At 42.5% G+C, this 24,047-nt stretch overlaps 1 protein-coding gene across 3 annotated transcripts; it reads right to left on the reverse strand.

Moving 5' to 3' along the window:
- Window positions 1-89: 89 nt before the first annotated feature.
- On the reverse strand, window positions 90-22,784 carry LOC124001309 (dnaJ homolog subfamily A member 1-like). Of its 3 annotated transcripts, none has more exons than XM_046307994.1 (9): window positions 22,657-22,784; window positions 19,825-19,972; window positions 19,099-19,282; window positions 18,849-18,953; window positions 18,200-18,421; window positions 14,487-14,601; window positions 13,557-13,672; window positions 6,582-6,682; window positions 90-3,839 (listed from the first exon to the last, which is right to left on the reverse strand). In XM_046307994.1, the coding sequence occupies exons 2-9, from the start codon at window positions 19,954-19,956 to the stop codon at window positions 3,612-3,614; spliced, it is 1,203 nt and encodes a 400-aa protein (XP_046163950.1). In that variant the 5' UTR covers window positions 19,957-19,972; window positions 22,657-22,784; the 3' UTR covers window positions 90-3,611. The 3 variants fall into 3 exon arrangements, with proteins under 3 accessions (XP_046163950.1, XP_046163951.1, XP_046163949.1); XM_046307995.1 differs by lacking the exon at window positions 22,657-22,784 and adding an exon at window positions 21,929-22,551; XM_046307993.1 differs by having other exon boundaries at window positions 91-3,839; window positions 22,609-22,764.
- Between the last annotated feature and the right edge of the window lie 1,263 nt (window positions 22,785-24,047).

Below are 24,047 nucleotides of genomic sequence, written 5' to 3' on the forward strand. Positions count from 1 at the left end.
TGTTCAGCGACGCTCCCCATCCAACCTGACAGAGCTTGAGAGGAATGGGAGAAACTCCCCAAATACAGGTGTGCCAAGGTGGTAGCGTCATACCCAACAAGACTCGAGGCTGTAATCACTGCCAAAGGTGCTTCAACAAAGTACTGACTAAAGGGTCTGAATTAGGGCTGGGCGATGTGGCCAAAATAACATATCACATGGTATTTTTCAAATGTTTGTTTTTATTTGACGTATTTTATGTTTTTGATTAAAATTTCTAAATTTGCTTTATGAGTAGTGCACAAACCTTGGGTGGCAACACATATATATAAATATTCTAAATGATTTCAATGGGTCCTTTCTCCATTTGGATTGGTTTATACTGTTCAATTCAACTTCAAACTAAAATAATTTCCCGCATTTCCACCAATTTCTGCATTTCCTTCACTCATTTGAGATAACTTACACTGCCACAATATGGTCAAAAATACTAGGCCTTATTTTTAACCAAGTTGCAATTAAAATAAACACTTGGGTGAACTTTTGGAATCATGGAAATAGGATGTTTATTATAACTCTATAGTTAGAATATAAATAATAGTGGGCACTTTGAATACAGTGTTGTTTGACATGACGAATGAAAATGCCATGGATGAGTTATTAAATGACTTTTCAAATATTAAAAACGATGCAATTAAAAAAAGTGTGCAGCGCATCAACTCTTCATTTAATGATTACAGTTTGAATCAGACAGCAGCCAATAAAATTGTGCAGACGGAGCCCTTGGAAAGATGATACCCAAAATTATTATTCTCGGATATAAAGACTACACTGTAGTCAACAAAACACGGATTGCAACTTGCAAAACATGCGGGATGAAAATTATAGATGGAGGTGCAACAACTTCCAACTTTGTTCGACATTTGAAGCTGCGCAAAGAAATATAAGTCGTGGCTAATATAGCCGAGAGCTGTATATAACTTTGCTAGTGTAGCATGTAGTCTAACGTAACGTTAAATCATTGAGCCTCCACCCAGTCAGTCAGTGCGGGAACATGATCATTGCACCCAAGATTGAGCTACAACTGGCTAGGCAGTTGGTAGGCTAAATCCTGCCTGATGTTATTGCTGTTCCTAAAACCTACTGTAACCACACACTGAGAGGGTGCGTGTGTGTGTTAAGGTTGGGTGATTGTGTAAAAGCCTACAGCTCTTTGCCCACACTCTCTAGCTGTTGGTGGGAGATGGCTTGAAAGAAACAAAAGTGATGACGACTCATTCAAAGTTATCAAAAATCAGCTCACTGCTGCATACAAGCACATCATTCAACGAGGTGTTTGAGGCACCCCTGCTGCTGTCAACACAAGATGGAACTCAACACTGAGACAAGTGAAGGCAGTTATCCAATGTGACCATCTAAAGCTCAGTCATGTTCTAGAAAAGTCTGGGCACAAGGAGTTGTTGTTCACAGTATGGGAGTGGAATACGTTGAAAGAGTTGGGCATCCTGAAGCCATTTGGAGAAGCAACAGATTTGACACAGGGGGAGAAGATAGTCACAATCAGTTCCGTTGTTCCCCCTGTCCTGTCCCTGAATCACTGCCTGGAGCAGCGGAAGCCTCAAGTAAATTTCCTCCAGAACAGGGGTCTCCAGAACAAAACATTTAAAAACAAAACAGAACAAGACAATTCTTGGAATCTTCATCAATGTGAAAATAGCCAGGACACAAGATGGAATCACTGCTTCCTTTTCAGATCCAGTCTACCTCAAAGCAGCTGCCTTGGCTTTTTCTCTGAGTGGAGCACCATGTGCTGGTCAAGGAGGTGGTGGCACAAAGAGTGAAAGGTAACTTTTTATCATAATTTATTCCAATTGACTGAAACAATAATACTTTTCCAGTTTAACCCACTGCATCACCCACTGGCCTTTTTGTTTCTGCTTTTACATGTTTTTCCAGAACTGATTCTGCAAGATGCTGCAGGGACTGAGCAAGCTGTGCCTCTTGTTGATGAGGAAGAGCGAGAGGACCATAGTCTTGGACAAGAAGGGCTGTTTGCAGCATACTGTAAGAGGCAGAAGAAAGCTGTTCGGACCACCCCAGCACTACAGCTAAGTCACTACCTTGACATGTGCGAAGGACAGAATGCCCTCTTGTTCTGGGCAATGAACATGAAGGCTCTTTCTTCACTGTCCCGAGTGGCCATCAGGGTCTTGGTAGTGCCTGCCTCCAATGCTCCAGTGGAGTGTCTGCAGCGATGGTGTCATTGTGCACAAATGACTGACAGACTTTTATCGATTTGGTCTTTTGCAAATGCAATGCGTCATAGGGCGCGGAGATAAGAGGAAAAAATGAAACGTAGTCTCCATGTTCAGGTTTTATCTCCCATCTTTGGGATCTGTATTTCTCTCAGACATTCAGGCCAGTGTTAAAATTGTAGGCCTACTCTAAGTTCAGCAGCAGTTGTTTGTTGTACCTTTTAATAAATGGCAGGATTGTTTTAGGTGCCTAGATGATATCTGGAGAGGGAAAGCACTACAATATTTTGTTATATTGATGTCTCTCATGGCTACCCATGTATTTCCATGGAAAAGCATTCATGATTTGTATATACTAACTTACTCGTTACACATCGACTTCTTTAGGGCTCGAAACTTGACTTGTCGGTCTTTACTTCAGACTTGACTTGGGACTTGAGTGCTAAGAATTGAGACTTACTTGACTTGTAAAAAAGTCCCACCTCTGCCATTTACTGAGGTAAAAGTTATGAGACTTCAAGAATGGAATACTTTCAACTTGGCAGTAGAAGACTAGCCATTAAGTTTACACCCAAGACACTTAAAATAATTGTGACAGTCACAGCACATAGATACCAATAGCAGAACGCCTTGAGGCCTATTTAAAGTTTATTTACAGTTTGACTAATTCCCATGAAGAGTGGTAGAATTAAACCGATTAGACAACTCTAGATCGTACAAATGGGGTAAATAACTTTTTCCATCGTCAGTTGAACATAAAGAAGTATGCCATACTACAGAAGATAGGATGATTCAGATGAAGAACCACAAGGCCAATGTGCATTTTATGAAATGGAGATGAACATGCATCATTACATCATTATTAAAAATGAATAAAAACAAAATAGTGTAATATTTGGCAAGTATCTTTCAACTATGCTAATGTAGAATACAAAAACATTTCATTATTCTAAAATGGACCAATATGCACAAAGGCCTATATGGTTCTTCACTGCGAGGATTCAATTAGGCAACATGAATTATAGCTTCCAACTATCTTATTTCGTGACCTTTGGAAGCAAAGAAAAAGCCAAGACAGCGGGTGTTCAAAACCTGCTAATATATAAACACTTTAAAAAAAAGTCAGTGACAGCATCCATAGCGCTTCCAAAATCTCAATCTAAGGGATTGAACCAGAAATGTATTTCATCCACTCAGGCACACGATCCAACTAAAAGGCAGCCAAGTCGCATTGGAACGTAGATCCAGGTATCGGGCCCAAAAGGACCGCTTCAGCACCACAGTTAGCATTGTTAAGAGAATAAAGAATTAAAGATGCAGATTGTGCATGTTTCCGGAGGGGCCTGGGGTTAGAGGTTGGAGTGAGGTGAGGGGGTCTTATGAGGTCTGGCACTGGACCCCACCAGCAGACGGGTAGTCATCCTCCACCATGTAGTGGTATTGACTGCGTCTTACTCTGGCCGGGTCACAGTCTTCCAGGTCGGCGTAGATGTAGAGGTCGTCGTCCATACTCTCGGGCTGCTCCGCCTCACTCTTGGAAGGAAGGTAGTGCTCTAGCTCCTTCAGCTTGTGCTTGGGGAGGAAGTTGGCTGTGGGGAATACCACCTTTGGAAAAAACAAAAAAAAAAGGAAAATGGTTTTAATTTCTACACCATAACTTGTTCTTTAAATGTCATGAAATTAAGAACCAACTGAAACATTCACAAAGCAACGCAAAACACGGCCAAGTAACACAGGTTACAAAGTGCAGACTTTATAGTGTCAATTACATGATCAAAATAAAAGTGCTATGACAAATGGCCACTGGCCAGTAGTTTTCCAGTGGTTTAATAAAAACAACAATACTGTCTGTGGCAGATTAAAACTGAGGGAGTGAATTCATATATATAAAAACCACCATCTGGGTCTCCAATCCCAGTATTGTCCAGACCCTGTGTTCTCCCCGAATTTGGTCCCTTGGCTCATCTCTGCAAGTTCTCAATGGGCTCGGGAGAAGCGAAGGTCGAGTCATGCGTCCTCCGAAACATGTCCCGCCTGGCCGCCTACTTCTTATCACACTGCTCGCTTGATCCGAATGTCATCCACACCAATGTGTTAGAGGAAACACCATTCGACTGCGACCGAGCGGAGTCAGATCGCAGGCGCCCGTCACAAGGAGTGGCTAGAGCACGATGAGCCAAGGAAAGCCCACCGGCCAAACCCTCCCCAACCCTGGACGGCGCTGGGCCAATTGTGCGCCATCCTGTGGGTGTCACAGCTTAATTAGGATGCCATTTCAGTAAGATAACCCAATATAAACTCAGCAAAAAAAGATAACTCGTATAAATCCAAATAACTTCACAGATTTAAACACTGTTTCCCATGCTTGTTCAATGAACCATAAACAATTAATGAAGACACAGCTTACAGACGGTAGGCAATTAAGGTCACAGTTATGAAAACTTAGGACACTAAAAGAGGCCTTTCTCCTGACTCTGAAAAACACCAAAAGAAAGATGCCCAGGATCGCTGCTCATCAGCGTGAAAGTGCCTTAGGCATGCTGCAAGGAGGCATGAGGACTGCAGATGTGGCCAGGGCAATAAATTACAATGTCCTTACTGTGAGATGCCTAAAATAGCGCTACAGGGAGACAGGACGGACAGCTGATTGTCCTTGCATGGGCAGACCACGTGTAGCAACATCTGTACAGGATCGGTACATCTGAACATCAAACCTGCGGGACAGGTACAGGATGGCAACAACAACTGCCCGAGTTACACCAGGAATGCACAATCCCTCCATCAATGCTCAGACTGTCCGCAATAGGCTGAGAGAGGCTGGACAGAGGGCATGTAGGCCTGTTGCAAGGCAGATCAACGCCGCCTATGGGCACAAACCCACCGCCGTTTGACCAGACAGGATTGGCAAAAAGTGCTCCTCACTGACGAGTCACGGTTTTGTCTCACCAGGGGCGATGGTTGGATTTGCGTTTATAGTTGAACGAATGAGCGTCACATCGAGGCCTGTACTCTGGAGCAGGATCGATTTGGAGGTGGAGGGTCCGTCATGGTCTGGGGAGGTGTGTCACAGCATCATCGGACTGAGCTTGTTGTCATACAGGCAATCTCAACTCTGTGCGTTACAAGGAAGACATCCTCCTGCCTCATGTGGTACCCTTCCTGCAGGCTCATCCTGACATGACACTAACATGACAATGCCACCAGCCATACTGCTCGTTCTGTGCGTGACAGAAATGTCAGTGTTCTGCCATGGCCAGTTTAGAGCCCGGATCTCAATCCCATTGAGCACCTCTGGGACCTGTTGGATCGAAGGGTGAGGGCTAGTGCCATTCCCCCCAGAAATGTCTGGGAACTAGCAAGTGCCTTGGTGGAAGAGTTGGGTAACATTTCAAAGCAAGAACTGGCTTATCTGGTGCAGTCCAAGAGGAGGAGATTTAATGCAGCTGGTGGCCACACCAGATACTGACTGTTACTGTTACTTTTGATTTTGACCCCCCGTTTGTTCAGGGACACATTATTCTATTTCTGTTAGTCACATATCTGTGGAAATTGTTCAGTTTATGTCTCAGTTGTTGAAACTTGTTATGTTCATACAAATATTTACACATGTTAAGTTTGCTGAAAATAAACGCAGTTGACAGTGAGCGGACGTTTCTTTTTTTGCTGAGTTTATATACACACACTGGTGAGGATGATGAGCATGCGGATGAGCTTCCCTGAGACAGTTTCTGACAGTTTGTGCAGAAATTCTTCAGTTGTGCAAACCCAGTTTCATCAGCTGTCCGGATGGCTGGTCTCAGACAATCCCGCATGTGAAGGTCCTGGGCTGGAGTGGTTACACCTGCGGTTGTGAAGGCTAGTTGGAAGTACTGCCACATTCTCTAATATGACTTTGGAGGTGGCTTATGGTAGATAAATTAACATTCAATTCTCTGGCAACAGCTTTGGTGGACATTCCTGCAGTCACCATGCCAATTGCACGCTCCCTCAAAACTTGAGACATCTGTGGCATTGTGTGGTGACAACTGCATATTCTAGTGGGCTTATAATGTCCCCAGCACATGGTGCACCTGTGTAAAGATCATGCTTCTTGATATGCCACACTTGTCAGGTGGATAGATTATCATGGCAAAGGAGAAATGTTCACTAACAGGAATGTAAACAAATTTGTGCACAAAATTTGTGAGAAACAAGCTGTGTGTGTATGGAACATTTCTGGGAACTTTTATTTCAGCTCATGAAACATGGGACCAACACTTTACATGTTATGTTTATATTTTGTTCAGAATAAATACTAAATAGTTCAGCATCTACAGTATCAAGTCCTGAATGGTGTGTGTGTTTTACCGAAAAGAGGATAATGAGGCGTCCCTTTTCAAACGGCCGGCGGTGTATGGGCATCCCCTCATTCAGGACACACTTCTTGTCGCCAGGTTTGATCAATTCCCCTGCAAAGGTAAAAATGAGATAGAAACTATCAACTGGTGCGGTCACAATACCAACATTTTACTAAACCGAGTAGTATAGCGATACCATTGGGAAAAATTTTGAGTGGCCTAGCATCCTGTTCGCCCCCCGGACACTTGTTCCCATTTTCTAAACATTATGCACTACCCAAAAACCCTGTCACAGATATTCACACTTCTAATCAATACAACACATAAGGAATTAACTTCACACTGTTCACTGCATAATAGAATGCTGCGTAGAATGTCTGATTATCTCATATTTGCAAAGGCTTACATCTAATCTTTCTGGAGCAATGGGAGGAAGGAATATACTGTACATGCATAATGATGTGCATGTCAAATCAAATCTAATATTATGCAGTAATATTATGCTGTTCAAGAAATAGTAAAAAAAAAAAACTAAATAAAACAGAAAATAAATAAACAATAAAATGACATATCAATAATGAGGCTATATACAGGGGCTACCGGTTCTGAGTCCATGTGCAGAGGTACAGGTTAGTCGCGGTAGTTTGTACATGTGGGTAGGGGTAAAGTGCCTATGCATAGATAATAAACAGCGAGTAGCAGTAGTGTAAAACACGGGGTGGCCAATGTAAATGATCCAGGTTAATTGTTTAATTGTTCAGCAATCTTATAGATTGGGGGTATAAGCTGTTAAGCCTTTTGGACCTAGACTTGGTGCTCCGGTACAGCTTGCCATGCGGTAGCAGAGAGAACAGTCCGACTTGGGTAACTGGAGTCTTTGATCATTCTTTGGGCATTACTCTGACCCCGCCTCGTATATTGGTCCTGGATGGCAAGAACCTTGATCCCAGTGATGTATTGGTCTGTACGCACTACCCTCTGTAGCGCCTTACGGACGCCGAGCACTTGCCATACCAGGCGGGGATGAAACTATTTGACTTTCATACTCTAGAACATTTGTATCTCTTGACTTTTGATTTCTGAACGAGACATACTGAGACAACTACTCTCCACACTCCCCGTGCTGAATAAATCCACCTCCTAATTAATCGAAGTGGATGAATAGCAACAGTGGTGTTATAATTTTTTTGTTGTCTCGAACCGTTCTCTTCACTAATCAGTAAATCCTAGTACAAACTTCTAGTAGGAGAAACAGATACTAAGTGATTGGATAAGCCTCTGGAGAAATTGTGAGTGGAAGAACATACTCTTTGGGGACCAACCAGGTCAACCTGCGCTAAGGACCATGTCCCAGGACTACCTGACATGATGACTCCTTGCTGTCCCCAGTCCACCTGGCCATGCTGCTGCTCCAGTTTCAACTGTTCTGCCTTACTATTATTCAACCATGCTGGTCATTTATGAACATTTGAACATCTTGGCCACGTTCTGTTATAATCTCCACCCGGCACAGCCAGAAGAGGACTGGCCACCCCACATATGCTCTCTCTAATTCTCTCTTTCTCTCTCTCGGAGGACCTGAGCCCTAGGACCGTGCCCCAGGACTACCTGACATGATGGCTCCTTGCTGTCCCCAGTCCACCTGACTGTGCTGCTGCTCCAGTTTCAACTGTTCTGCCTTATTATTATTCGACCATGCTGGTCATTTATGAACATTTGAACATCTTGGTCATGTTCTGTTATAATCTCTACCCGGCACAGCCAGAAGAGGACTGGCCACCCCACATAGCCCGGTTCCTCTCTAGGTTTCTTCCTTGGTTTTGGCCTTTCTAGGGAGTTTTTCCTAGCCACCGTGTTTTTACACCTGCATTGTTTGCTGTTCGGGGTTTTAGGCTGGGTTTCTGTACAGCACTTTGAGATATCAGCTGATGTACGAAGGGCTATATAAATAAATTTGATTTGATTTGATTTAAGGTAATTAACCGCTTGTTGTAATACATATATAAAGGCATTAATAGTAGTAAGTGTTTTGATGATTGTTGATGTTATAAATTAAGGACAAAGAATAAACTGTAATAACGTGTATAACTGTGTGACTTGCAAACATTGAATAAAAAGTAGAAACTAGACCCAAAACCCTAGGGGAGAGAGTGCCGCTGACACTGCCGTTCTAGGGGAACAAGTCTAGTTTCTACACAAAAGACAATTTAAAGGATTGGACAGCCAACTCATTTATATTGTAAAAAGCAAAGTTACTCTATATTAATATTCAAGCAGTATTAACCGACCGGTGTAGGAATTAAATCGTAAATTGTTTGTCTAGATACTAGAGTGATTGGGAATCCTATAGAGCAACAGCGAGTTGAAGAGTCTACTCTTTGAGAACTAAAGATGCCTGGTAAAGGTACCACAGGGAAGAGGTATTCTAAGTCTGATTGATATCATCTAAGATCCCGAAACACGCCTAACGGCACCACATAAGGCTATTCTCAGAATAAAAGTGCAGGATACATAAGCAGGCCAGTCCGGCGGGCCTGTGAGTCACCTGTTAGCCGGGTGACATAAGAACTTGAGTGAGACGACTTGTATCAGTATTTATGCTGCAGTAGTTTGTGTGTCGGGGGGCTAGGGTCAGTTTGTTATATCTGGAGTACTTCTCCTGTCCTATTCGGTGTCCTGTGTGAATCTAAGTGCGCGTTCTCTAATTCTTTCTTTCTCTCTCTCTCAGAGGACCTGAGCCCAAGGACCATGCCCCAGGACTACCTGACACGATGACTCCTTGCTGTCCCCAGTCCACCTGGCCGTGCTGCTGATCCAGTTTCAACTGTTCTGCCTTATTATTATTGACCATGCTGGTCATTTATGAACATTTGAACATTTTGGCCATGTTCTGTTATAATCTCCACCCGGCACAGCCAGAAGGGGACTGGCCACCCCACATAGCCTGGTTCCACTCTAGGTTTCTTCCTAGGTTTTGTCCTTTCTAGGGAGTTTTTCCTAGCCACCATGCTTCTACACCTGCATTGCTTGCTGTTTGGGGTTTTAGGCTGGGTTTCTGTACAGCACTTTGAGATATAAGCTGCTGTATGAAGGGCTATATAAATACATTTGATTTGATGTTCTCAATGATATTAAGGTCTGGGGAGTTTCCTGGCCATGGACCCAAAATATCGATGTTTTGTTCCCCAAGCCACTTAGTTATCACTTTTGCCTTAGGGCAAGGTGCGCCATCATGCTGGAAAAGGCATTGTTCATCACCAAACTGTTCCTGGATGGTTGGGAATAGTTGCTCTCGGAGGATGTGTTGGTACCATTCTTTATTCATGGCTGTGTTCTTAGGCAAAATTGTGAGTGAGCCCACTCCCTTGGCTGAGAAGCAACCCCACACATGAATGGTCTCAGGATGCTTTACTGTTGGCATGGCACAGGACTGATGGTAGCACTCACCTGGTCTTCTCCGGACAAACTTTTTTTCGGATGCCCCAAACCATCGGAAAGGGGATTCATCAGAGAAAATGACTTTACCCCAGTCCTCAGTAGTCCAAACCCTGTACCTTTTGCAGAATATCAGTCTGTCCCTGAAGTTTTTCCTTGAGAGAAGTGGCTTCTTTGCTGCACTCACACCTGCCTGCTGCCATCACTGAGCAAGCTCTGTACTGGTAGTGCCCCGATCCCGCAGCTGAATCAACTTTAGGAGACGGTCCTGGCACTTTCTGGACTTTCATGGGCGCCCTGAAGCCTTCTTCACAACAATTTAACCTCTCTCCTTGAAGTTCTTGATGATCTGATAAATGGTTGATTTAGGTGCAATCTTACTGGCAGCAATATCCTTACCTGTGAAGCCGTTTTTGTGCAAAGCAATGATGACGGAACGTGTTTCCGTGCAGGTAACCATGATTGACAGAGGAAGAACAATGATTCCAAGCACCAACCTCCTTTTGAAGCTTCCAGTCTGTTATTCAAACTCAATCAGCATGACAGTGTGATCTCTAGCCTTGTCCTCGTCAACACTCACACCTGTGTTAACAAGAGAATCACTGACATGATGTCAGCTGGTCCTTTTGTGGCAGGGCTGAAATGCAGTGGAAATGTTTTTTTTTGGATTCAGTTCATTTTCATGGCAAAGAGGGACTTTGCAATTCATCTGATCATTCTTCATAACATTCTGGAGTATATGCAAATTGCCATCATACAAACTGAGGTGCAGACTTTGTGAAAATGTATATTTGTGTCATTCTCAAAACTTTTGCCCACGACTGTACATAATGGTCACTGTGGGGACGACATCATCAATGCACTTATTGATGAAGCCGGTGACTGAGGTGGTATACTCCTCAATGCCATTGGATGAATCACGGAACTGTACTGCAGTCTGTGCAAGCAAAACAGTCCTGTAGAGTAGCATCCACATCATCGGACCACTTCCGTATTGAGCGAGTCACTGGCAGTTCCTGCTTTAGTTTTTGCTTGTAAGCAGGAATCAGGAGGATCGAATTATGGTCAGATTTGCCATATGGAGGCCAAAGGAGAGCTTTGTATGCATCTCTGTGTGTGGAGTAAAGGTGCACGTTTCCTTCTGGTTGCACGTGAAATGCTGGTAGAAATGAGGTAAAACGGATTTAAGTTTGCCTGCAATAAAGTTCCCGGCCACTAGGAGGGCAGCTTCTGGATGAAAATTTTCCTGTTTTCTGATGGCCTTATATACAGCATTGGTTTGTGGCTACGGATAATATAGATGAGAACTCTTGGTAGATAGTGTGGTCTACAGCTTATCATGAGGTACTCTACCTAAGGCGAGCAATACCTTGAGACTTCTTTAATATGAGACATTGCGCACCTGCTGTTGTTGACAAATAGACACACACCCCACCACTCGTCTTACCAGATGCCGATGCACGGAAAATCCAGCCAGCTCTAGATTACCGTGTCGTCGTCCAACTTCGATATTGCAGTTAATGTCCCACTGGTAGGACAGTCTCAAACGTAGATCCTCAAGTTTTTTTTTCTCCAATGATGTTGCACGTCAGCCAATAGAACTGATGGTAATAGGGATTTACTCACTCGCCTACGAATCCTAACAGGGCATCCCAACCTTCTCCCTCTGTATCTACACCTTTTCTTCACGCAAATGACTGGGATTTGGGCCTGGACTCCGGAGAGCAGTATATCCTTCACGTCAGAATCATTAAATAAAAACAACTTTGTCAGGTACAAGGTGAGTAATCGCCGTTCTGATGTCCAAAAGCTCTTTTCGGTCATGAGAGACAGTAGCAGAAACTTTGTGAAAAATAAGTTAAACAATGCGGGGGGAAAAAAATAACACAGTTGGTTAGACGCCCGCAAAACGTCACCCATCCCCTCCGGTGCCATTATAATGTCATTGTGGCAGTAAGGTGAAAACACTGCATGAAAAATGTACTCTTCAGTTAACACTCTCCCTCCCTCCATTTCCCCTTCTCCCCCAAACACTTATGCACAGCTCTCCCTACTTTAAAAACATTAGGCACCAAACATAATTTAAGATGTAAAGTCCCCAGTTTAGGGGACCTGTGTGGTTCTGGTACCGGTTCCGACCAACATTTTTCATTTAAATCGATCTGTGGACACCATAGATCGAAATGGCTTGCATTGAGCGTTCTTAAGGACACAGGAAGGAGTATGTCTCTTGCCTGTGTGAAGCAGGATGTGAAATCTGACATCACTTGAAGCTGGGATGTCCCTCCTACCATTTCATTCGCTCTTCAGACTGTCCATCAACTCCTGGCTGAACTCTTTGTCACAGCCACTAACAACATTAAACACCATATGCCTGAAATCCTTACATCATAACACAGGAGAGAGTGGTTTCATCGCTGTAGCACATTCAGAGAGATTTATAGCCAGTAATCAAAAATACTTCAGATTTGAAACAAAAAACACGCAGACAAGATTAATATGAGATGAAAGGCGAGTTCAGGAAGCTAGAGCTCTGAGAGATGTTCACAGCGATGGGGGCAGACATTTTGATCAAGAGAGACCTTTAGAAAATATGCACACTAACACTAAATATACAAATACATATTTTACAGTTGTAAGGAAGGAGAAATCTTATAGTTGGTCGTTTTATGAATTGAATATACTATATTTAGAAAAAATGTAAGTAATTTCAAGCCTTATTCATAGAGTTGTCGAAATATTTCATATTTTCATACTTTTATCATTTGTACTGTACTTGTGTTCTCAAGTGACTACACCTAAGCAATTTATAGCAATTTTCTACCTGGGTATGCAGCATTACTAGTTATTGTTTACGGCCCTTTCATGATAAATAATTACTTTTGGGGATTTACATTTACATTTGAGGTTATCGAGCACCAGAAATATATATTTTTATATATAGTTTAGGCTTACATTAGGCCTATATGAATCCTACCTTTGAAGCACATCTCATGAGTAGGAGAGTCTTTTCCTTTTTTCCTACACCTAGGGAATTTGCCTAGACTTACTGTAAAGTGAGCAGGTTGTTAGCTAGGTAGGCAACTTGACAGAACTTTGTTTGTTATCAAACCAATAATTAACGACCCAGGATTAGTTTGAAACATCCCTTAACACGGTTGTGAAATTCTACCCAAATGCATGACTGCAAACTTGCTATTGCATAGTATACTTAGACTGGCCTGTGCTCTTGATTATACCAGGCAATAAAATGCTCCAATGTATCAACTTTGCTCGCTCTGCTCCAATGTAACAGAAGAGTCAACAGGGTCTGCGTCCCCGCTCGCCATTAAATTATATATATTTTTAAACTGATGGAGGAATAGAGATGCGCAGGAAGAGTGGACAGAGACACGCAGGTGATGTTGGTATAAGTATCATGACGTTTTGGTACTGTTATATTACGATGGTACCGGTATAACGTGCAATACGATCAACCAAAAAATAAAATGCATATTTATAAAAAATAATTGCCCAGTTTCTGTTAAGTGAAATAATCTAGGAAGTGTACCTGGGTGGCAGGTGATGAGGAGGCTTCGGTTGTCCAGAGTTTGAACAGGCTTCTGGAAACCACACAGGGCCTCCACCAGCTGCAGCTCCATAGTCATGGTCAGATTTTCCCCTTGCCTAGGAGAATAGAGCACAGTCAATAGGGCTGCGATCGATTGCATTTCAATTCAGGAGGTGAAATTCAAGAACCTATTGGCTCTCAATGGGGATTTCTTTGTTGTTGAATTGGCCAAATTTTCATTTTGCTACATGCCTGGATGCATAGACCTTTTTTCCAGTACACGACACACTGACGTCACACAGATGCGTGCGACTCTTGGAGCATTAAGAAAGCCATCGCCATCTGTGCCCATTCAACAGCCTAGATTTATGTTTTTATTACTGCAAAACAAAATATATTTTTGGGGTTCAAATACGCTTACAATGATGTTTGGATCCTTGCTTGAACAGTTGCTAAGATTATATTTGGTTGTGATTTTTGCTAAATAACTTTGATCCACAGTTGTTAGCTAGAATGCCAACCCTCATTGATATAGGCTGAAGCAAAAGCTAGCCAGAGAGCCATTTTACTGGTTGACGTGTTTAAGTAAATCCTATTATAATCCAAAGAGTAGTGTGAAATGCACTCATAAGCAACATGTAAATAGAGGCTTTTTTGCTGGCATTCTATAAGAACTCCCCCTTGTTCTGCCACCAACTTCCGCGAATCGCCCTCATGCAGCAATGTTTGCAAACACAGAAAGAGTTCTATAGGCTAGTACAGAATACAGACCAATACAATACTGAAGAATATAATAAGTATTGAGTAGAACAATGGAACTGCCAAATTTGTGCACAAACACATTTGTTGGTCCAATTAGACAATGTGATATAGACATAGGGTTGAGGCTGGTAGTGAGTAAGGACGAGCATGAGAAGTTTCATCTTTTACCTGGTGAAGACAGGATGGACTCTCTGATCCAGGACAATGATGATGTCACCAGGCTCTAGTTCTGGCTCCTGATCTCCCTCCCCATGGAAAACTAGCTTCTGTCCATCCTTCATACCTGCAACAAAAATGTAGGATTTATTTAACTCAACTGGCCCATATTTAACTGCATTAAGAGAAGACAGATCAGAATTATCTGGTAAACGCCGTTGACACGCAACCATGACTTGAAACATTTTGGGCACTTCCACATATCCCTAGATGATTTGGATCCTGGAGCGTTTGGTAACCAGATCCACGCTATAAAGGAGATGTGGAAGTGCTAACCAAACCTGGCCATGTAATGCAGTAGTGCTTGTCGCATGAAACGTAGTTTACAGAAATTATATCCGGAATCTCTAAATTTCCATTATTGTCAAAGCAAACCTTTAGTTGAATTCTCAAAAATGCGCCAGGGTACCAAATTCATATGTGAAAAAGTCCTGACTGTTGCCTTGGACAACCAGCGCCATAGAGCGAAAGAGTAGGTGGACAACCAACCACAACAGAATTCACAGTACACACTACAGTTTGCTTCAGTATAGGGATGTCACTATGGCTATCCATTGGATAAATTCACAAAAGGTTTTAGTATCACAACTCAATGATACACTAAGTGAACTTGCTGAATGAGCTTTCTTAAAAGGGCAATTCCACCCCTTTTGATTATTTCCAGCACAATACCAGTGTCTACATGTGAAAACGGCACATTTCTACATTTTTGTCGGAAAAAAAGTTAGTTCTACCGATGACATCAAAAGTTAACAATGATTTTCAAACAGGTTCGTGGGGAGCAAGAAAATTACCCTCCTTCTGGCTAGAAACTTGTTGCAGGTTTTGAAAATTAACATTTGAATTACTTTTAATCAAACCCTTCAATGTTATAGAAACATTTATTTTTACTTTTTAAGTACAGATCATAGAAACACCATTTTCACATACAAGTAACTAGCAAAAGAAAAGAAAACGCAAACATAGTGTCTTAATAGGACGTTAGGCCACACGAGCCGCCAGAACAGCTTCAATGTACCTTGGCCTGGCTTCTACAAGTGACTGGAACTCTATTGGAGGGACAGAGTTCCAGACCATTCTTTCATAAGATATTCCATACTTTGTTGATGGTGGTGGCAACGCCGTCTCAAGCACCGCTCCAGAATCTCCAATAAGTGTTCAATTGGATTGAGATCTGGTGACTGACACACTTTTAACCCCCTATGCTCCTTTGAGAACCATCTTTTAAAATCACAGGTCTTTGCTAGCCATGGTAGGCAAAATAATGTGCAACCGGGCATTTTTATACATGACCCTAAGCATGATGGGATGCTTTAATTGTCTAACTCAGGAACCACACCCTGTGGAAGCACCTGCTTACACTTTGAATCCCTCATTTACTCAAGTGTTTCCTTTATTTTGGCAGTTACCTGTATGTAGACACTGATATGGTGCTGGAGAAAAATTAAAAGGGAGGTTAAAAAGTGACCCTTTAAGCTGTGTGTGAACGTACAGTGCATTCGGAAAGTATTCAGAACCCTTGACCTTTTCCACATTTTGATACATTAGTCTTTTTCTAAAATGAATTAAGTAGTTTTTTCCCCCAACACACAATTCCCCAAAGCAAAAACAGTTTACATTTTTGGGAATGTATATAAATAAAAATAGAAATATCACATTTACATAAGTAATCAGACCCTTTACACAGTACTTTGTTAAAGCACCTTTAGCAGCGATTACAGACAAGTCTTTTTGGGTATGACGCTACAAGCTTGGCACATCTGCATTTGGAGAGTTTCTCCCATTCTTCTATGCAGATCCTCAAGCTCTGTCATGTTGGATGGGGAACATTGCATTACCGAGGAGCGGCTTCCGTCTGGCCTCTCTACCATAAAGGCCTGATTGGCAGTGCTGCAGAAAGGGTTGTCCTTCCAGGAAGGTTCTCCCATCTCCACAGAGAAACTCTGGAGCTTTGTCAGAGTGGGGTTCTTGGACACCTCCCTGACCAAGGGAGGTCTCCCCCAATTGCTCAGTTTTGCCTGGCGGCCAGCTCTAGGAAGAGTCTTGGTGGATCCAAACTTCTTCCATTTAAGATATGATGGGGGCCTCTGTGTTCTTGGGGACCTTCAATGCTGCAGACATTTTTTGGCACCCTTCCCCAGATCTGTGCCTCGACACAATCCTGTCTCGGAGCTCTACAGACAATTCCTTCGACCACATGGTTTGGTTTTGTCTGACATGCACTGTCAACTGTGGGACCTTATATAGACAGGTGTGTGCCTTTCCAAATCATGTCTAATCAATTGAATTTACCACAGATGGACTCCAATCAAGTTGCAGAAACATCAAGGATGATCAATGGAAACAGGATGCACCTGAGCTCAATTGAGTCACATAGAAAGGGTCTGAATACTTGTGTAAATAAAGGTTTTGTTTATTTTTTAAATACATTTACAAACCTTTCTAAAAACATGTTTTCGCTTTGTCATTATGGGGTATTATTTGTAGATTGAGGAAACATTTTAATTTAATACATTTTAGAATAAGGCTGTAACGTATCAAAATGTGAAAAAAAGTCAAGGGGTCTGAATACTTTCCAAATGTCGTCACCTGTTAAATCCACTTCAAATCAGTGTAGATGAAGGGGATGAGACAGGTTTAAGAAGGATTTTTTAAGCATTGAGACAATCGAGACATGTATTGTGCGTGTGTTTGCCATTCAAAAGGTGAATAGGCAAAACAAAAGATTTAAGTGGTTTTGGACGGGGTACGCCAGGTGCACCAGTTCAAGTGTGTCAATAACTGCAATACTGCTGGGTTTTTCGTGTGTATCAATAATGATCCACCACCCCAAGGATATCCACCCAAACTGTCAACTGTGGGAAGTCAACATGGACCAGCATCCCCTTTCGACACCTCTAGGCTGTTCTGAGAGCAAAAGGGGTACAACTCAATATTAGGAAGGTGTTCCTAATGTTTTGTACCCAAGTTGATATGTAGCCAGCATTTTGTCAATTGACTGCCATTCTACACTATAGGGCTGAGCTGTACGGGGCTGGCCTGGTTAAGGATCCGCCACAGATCCTGGAAACGTTTTGGAAAGGACAATGTGAAAAGGAAATATGTGAGCCAACACACAGTATGTTTTCGTTGGCCCTGTATGGTGTAAATCAGGCACTGATATGTCACTCCCTATGTCATCTTATCACAATGCCCTTCATTCCTGGTCCTAGAAGACTGCAGTGTGTTGCATGCCTTTGTCTCTGCCCAGGGCTAGAAATACTGATCCAACTAATAATCAAGATTTTGACTTCGTGAATCAGGTGTATTAGCCATGTAGCTCTCCAGGACCAGAAGTGAAGAAATGTAGGTTGTATCACATAACAGACATCAAAAACTCTGGTTAAATGGACAAACATCTAAAATCTCCTACATCCTCAAAATGGAGTAAGAAAATCTTCACAATTTTACCTGGAAAATTGGCAGTCGCTCTGCTAGCATTCCCATCCACAGGTAGCTTGGTCTGTCAACTAACGATGTCAACAGGGCCCAGGGCCATGGTGCATCCCGTGTCAACATGCTTAACCCCCCATTGCTAAACAGAAAATACATTGAAATAAGTATATGTAAATTGTAAGCTTTGGAAAGGCTTCTCTTGATGGACAACAATGAATCAACCGCCTCACCTTTATCAATGTGGACCTCCAGGATCTTCTTCTGGCGCAGGATCTTGCGTCCACTGCAGGCCTTGCAGCGGTCCTTGTGGCTGATGCGCTGGCCCTGGCAGCCCCCACACACAGTGGACACCTGCTGCACCATGCCCGGGCCCAGCTGGTGGAGGCGCACCTGAATGCCCGTGCCCCGACAGGACATGCACATCTCCACCGCGCCCTTCCTTCCCCCGCGACCTACCCCAAAACACAGCCATGTCAGTCCATATCACCCCGGTTGTTTGCAGCAATGACTCTATTATTACATCACATTTTACTATGCATGCGTGTATGCGTTTTAAAATGTATGCATTTTATATCAGAGCAACAAAAACAATGGAACCAAGCAATACAGTTTGGGCATCATATGACGATGATCTTGGAAATGTTTTATCCTAGCAGAGGCATTTACCTCCCTCTAACAGTCAATTGTATATAATGTGAGCTTGTAAAAACCTTAAATCACTACAACAAAGTAGAATGACATCCAATCCATGCACGATCACACAGGGCTATTTAACCCGATGACTTTAGGGTCACTACACTGGTCATTTTCATCCTTTTAATAAGGGACTGATCAAGACCTAGGTTAACCAACAATGTAACATGTGTAGTAATGTAGCACCTTCACATCGCTCGCAAATAACATTCTTCTGGACAGCAAGTTTCCTCGTGGCGCCATTGAAGAGGTCTTCCAAAGAGACAGTGAGCTGATGAACAACATTCTTTCCTAGGTTTGGAGAGCACATTGGGGCAAAGCATTAGCTTTAGAGATGTTAAGAAGAACCACAGAAAACCAAAGGCCAGAATTTGGAGTCTGACTTCTGTGGAAGGTAATATTTGTCTCTGTACTATTCTGTCCTATTTTGTTTTACCTCTCCTCTCCCGGTGCATTCGGCCACCTCCTCCAAAGAACATGTCAAAGATGTCCATGGGGGATCCAAAACCCCCGCCACCTCCGCTGCCCCCTCCTTTTATGGCTTTCTCCCCACCCCGGTCGTACACCTCTCTCTTCTGGGAGTCCGATAGCACTTCATATGCCTGAGAGATCTGCTTAAACTGGGAAGAAAAAACTGAATGATCAATTCTCAGAGCACAAACTACTAATAGAAATCTCAACTAGTACTCAAAAATATTAATGTCTCACAGAACTGTAGAAACAATGTATGTATTTTCCATATTCATCTCTTAAATTAACCTTGCACAACTGGTATCAGTGTGCTGGATTAGCATATAGTGGCCTCCCTGAACTTGCCTCTGACTGGGCTTGAACCAGGGTCCTTTACCTTGCCAACACACGTGACCACCCTCTCGATAATGTGCAAACCGTTTGAGCTATACAAAATTTACCAATTGGATAGCCCTATCTGCGACATTTCAAGCTAGCTGTGGAGTGAGTTTACTGTAAGTTCTTAATACCGCTACACTGGCATGCATTACTTTTCTCCACTCAACCACTGGTAATAAATCAGAACCTATTCACAGAAGCAGTCTCACATTGTTTATAACATACACAGCTCAGAAAAGTTAAAGGTGGTATGGAAAAATGTACTCTGTGACTATGGTGGATGCAAAGTGGTTTTCTGAATACATCCACTCACTTTCTCCCCCTCCGTAGGGTTCTTGTCAGGGTGGTACTTCAAGGCCAGCTTACGATAAGCCTTTTTCAGCTCATCTGGAGTGGCATTGGGCTTAACACCCAACATTTCATAAAAGCCGGTTTCCTTCACCATTGTTGTTTGTTGCAGACTGCAGAGGGGGGAAAATGCTGTTCACACAAGTGTCCGTTTCTCTTCCTGTATGACATATAGTGCCGAGCCATGTACTTTTTAAGGTCGGTTCAGTTATGGCTCGATTACAAAGAAATAATGTTTTTGATAGAAAAAAAAAATGTGTGTGGGGGGGGGTCTTACGCAGTCTTATGTAATCACTATTTAGTAGTTCAAAGTAAATATGGCATACTTTTACGACTGCTGAATACCAACTATCAATCTCTATCCCTTTCGATCGTGCGTTCTTGTCTCTTCTCTCCGTCTCTTACCGGACAAGTAGGCGAGCAATTGGTTAATTACCACCTGTTCTGTTCTAAACTATGTAGAATATTGGCCTGTTGGAAACATTGCACAGTTTGGGCTTGATCTGATCAAGAAAAACTGCAGATTGCACTCTCACAGAAAAACAAAACAAAATGGAAATCAAATAATTGAACCGAACTTAGACAATTAGTTGCTTAAAAAAAAAAGTTGGTTAATCGCTCAGAACTAATGACATTATTTGCATTTGAAACCACTTCTTGGTATGACAACTTCCTCCCCCACCACAGCAATTTGACAATAGAAATCTTCAATCAGATAGCATTAGAAACCAAAGTTGGTGAATAGCAACATGTATTTCAACATGAGGGGTTAGCTCTTAACATCTGATCTAACCAATACCACAAGAGTTTCTGAACCCAGAAGCGCAACATGGTGAGACTTCTGAGAACCGTTGTGAAACAGGTCAGAGGGGTGTCCTACAAAGCAAGCTAGATCTACTCAGGGTTTTCTAAAGCTAATCAGCTTCGGTTAGCTTCACATTCCACCTTCATCCGTCCTACAAAAGTGTTTATTGCTCGTCCACCTGCCACTACCTCTAGCAGGCTTGTAAGTGCACATGGCTAGTCAAAACACTGACCTCTCCATTGAGACTATGCTGAAAAAAACCATGGGCAAGACCATGCCACATTAATTTGTGCCGAAATCAAATTGGGACAAATTATCTTGCAAATTTGGCAGGCTATGGTGTAAAATAGAAGTGCCGTCTTTATTTTTCTCCCTTACCATTAATGCTGTCTTGCGCGTTTCAAAGCACAACAAGTATATTCCCCCCTCTCCTATCAATCAAATAATTGTATTGTCAAACAAAAATATTACTGTGTGTGTGAAGTTTAAAATGCATTCTGTCTTTGCTAAATGTGCAATGTGATTTTAACATGACTCTTTTTTTAACACAAACATTTGATTTTTTCCCCTAGTTTTCAGTCGTCAGCTTCGCCCAGGACTGGTTCATGTGAACTACAATCCTGACGCTGTGTTTGAACATCCATAATCATCCCTTGGGAAACGGCTTTCAAAACATATGGCTTTCATCAGCAAGAAAGAATCTTTAAATAAAGAGATACACTTACTGTATCAGTTATGCACAGATCCATACAGCTATGGTAGCCCAATATTGGACTAAAGGAGCCTAGCACTACTCCTTAAATAAAGGATCTTAAATGTTCTGTTTAAAAGGGCGAATTGGCTCTTTCAGCCAAAACAGCCAAATATGCCATTTAAACGTGAATCGATTCTCAATTGCGGTATGGTTCTAGAAATATAAATGGCTTTACTTTCATATTAACAAAATAATTTCACAAATGCTAAAAACAATTACTGTGCACTTTTAACACAATTGTAGAGGACAGTATTTCCAGTGACACATTTGGGGCCCCGAGAGGCACATCGGTCTAAGGCACTGCATCTCAGTGCAAGAGGCGTCACTACGGTCCTTGGTTCGAATCCAGACCGTATCACACCCAGCCGTGATTGGGAGTCCCATAGGGCGGCGCACAATTGGCCGTCTTTGTAAATAAGATGTTGTTCTTAACTGACTTGCCTAGTTAAATTAAAGGTTAAATAAATACAGTTTTTTTTTTAATGTGGCGTTTGTCTTCAGTTTACTCACAGGTAACACGTTAGGTGTTCAGAGACGAAGATAGCTAAGGAATTAGAACAGGTAATCCACTGGCTTGTGTCCGTAAACAACAGCGCTATTATTTCTCTCTGATATCAAATACAAAATCCTCATGCTTCCAAAACCGTACCGCAAGCGATGCGTGTTAACGTTCAGAAGGGCTTTGGGGCTTAATAAAACATCCCTGTACAGAAGACGCATTCTTCCAATTACTCTTGTATGTTTATTGGAACTGTGTCATAATCAAGGGCTAGTAGTAATGTAATGGAACTGTATCGTGATCAAGGGCTAGGAGGTGATCTCTCGTATTGGAGAAGCAGTTTCTGCCAATCTTCATACTGTAACGTTACTGTCTTTGCCAATACTCTAGAAGCGTTAACTAGCGTCAGCTACATTAACGTTAGCCAACGCTGGCAAGCTACATTATTTCACAAAACGCTTGAAGGACAAGAGACCAATCTAGCTAGTTTCCAGTATCCAATATAACATTAAGTTAGCTAGCTAGGTAATTTACCTAGGTTTGATAGCTAGCTAGCCTAACGTTAGCTGGCTAGCAATCCCCGACCTAGCTGAGAGTGATAGTAGTAGCTTAGCTAGTAGTTTGTTACCAATTAGGAACACTACTTTTTTTGCAGAAAGAAAACACCATTATATTGCGATTAGCTAGCTACCTGTTACAATAGACGTCTGTAGAGAGAAATTATTCTTATTATTTTTACTTAGATCCCCCCCCTCTCGTCCTGGCGATGAACTTCCAGAACCTTCGACTTGCACCGCCTACTTTGATGCTGCTTTCAAGACAACTCGGAAAAAAACGAGGTCAAACCACGATGTCGGTAATCTTCAGGGCGGAAAGTCGGAGCTATAGAAAGATGCCCTAGTTTCCGCTTGGGATTCCGAAGTTGATGGCCGTTCAAAACGATTTTTTTCCAGTCGGAGCTCGTTTTTTTTCTCTCCAGAGTTCCCAGTTGCCTGTTACTCACTAAAGTCGGAGATTTCCCAGTTGTTTTGATTTTCAAGGGAAGCCAGGCCTCACAAAAAATTGACCAAGGATTTTTAATTTAAAACATTTAAAAAGGTGTTTCATAATTTTCCTTAAATTCACAAGAGTCCTTCTGTAGCTCAGTTGGTAGAGCATGGTGCTTGTAACGCCAGGGTAGTGGGTTCCATTCCCGGGACCACCCATACGCAGAATGTATGCACACATGACTGTAAGTCGCTTTGGATAAAAGTGTCTGCTAAATGGCATATTATATTACAAGAGGCTGAATGTATATCACCAGAAAAAGCATCCGAGCGGGTGAAACAGAGCCCCGCTGTCTCTATGTGTAGGCCATCTATCTGATGCTGGCTGGACCAAAAGAGTAATAGGCTGACCACACCGGTCGCGTCACGTGCAAAATTGATTTAGAAATCAATGTTATTCAATTATTGCAACCACACTGCCCGCACGTGCCAACAAGCATCTTCGTTACCAAGGGCTAAAGTAGAAATCTGTCAGTCTTTATGGGGGTGCCACAGGGTCCAGTTCTCAGGCCGACACTTTTCTCTGTATACATCAATGATGTCGGTCATGCTGCTGGTGATTCTCTGATCAACCTCTACACAGACGACACCATTCTGTATACTCCTGGCCCTTCTTTGGACACGGTGTTAACAAACCTCCAGACAAGCTTCAATGCCATAAAACACTCCTTCCGTGGCCTCCAACTGCTCTTAAATGCAAGTAAAACTAAATGCATGGTCTTCAACCCATCGTTGCCCGCACCTGCCCCCTCGTCTAGCATCACTACTCTGGACGGTTCTGATTTAGAATATGTGGACAACTACAAATACCTAGATGTCTAGTTAGAATGTAAACTCTCCTTCCAGACTCACATTAAGCATCTCCAATCCAAAATGAAAACTAGAATCGGCTTCCTATTTTGCAACAAAGCATCCTTCACTCAAGCTGCCAAACATACCCTCAAAAAATTGACTATCCTACCGATCTTTGACTTCGGCGATGTAATTTACAAAATAGCCTCCAACACTCTACTCAGCAAATTGGATGTAGTCTATCACAGTGCCATCCGTTTTGTCACCAAAGCCCCATATACTACCCACTACT

Source organism: Oncorhynchus gorbuscha, linkage group LG17 (assembly GCF_021184085.1).
Source record: "Oncorhynchus gorbuscha isolate QuinsamMale2020 ecotype Even-year linkage group LG17, OgorEven_v1.0, whole genome shotgun sequence".
Taxonomy (NCBI): Eukaryota; Metazoa; Chordata; class Actinopteri; order Salmoniformes; family Salmonidae; genus Oncorhynchus; species Oncorhynchus gorbuscha.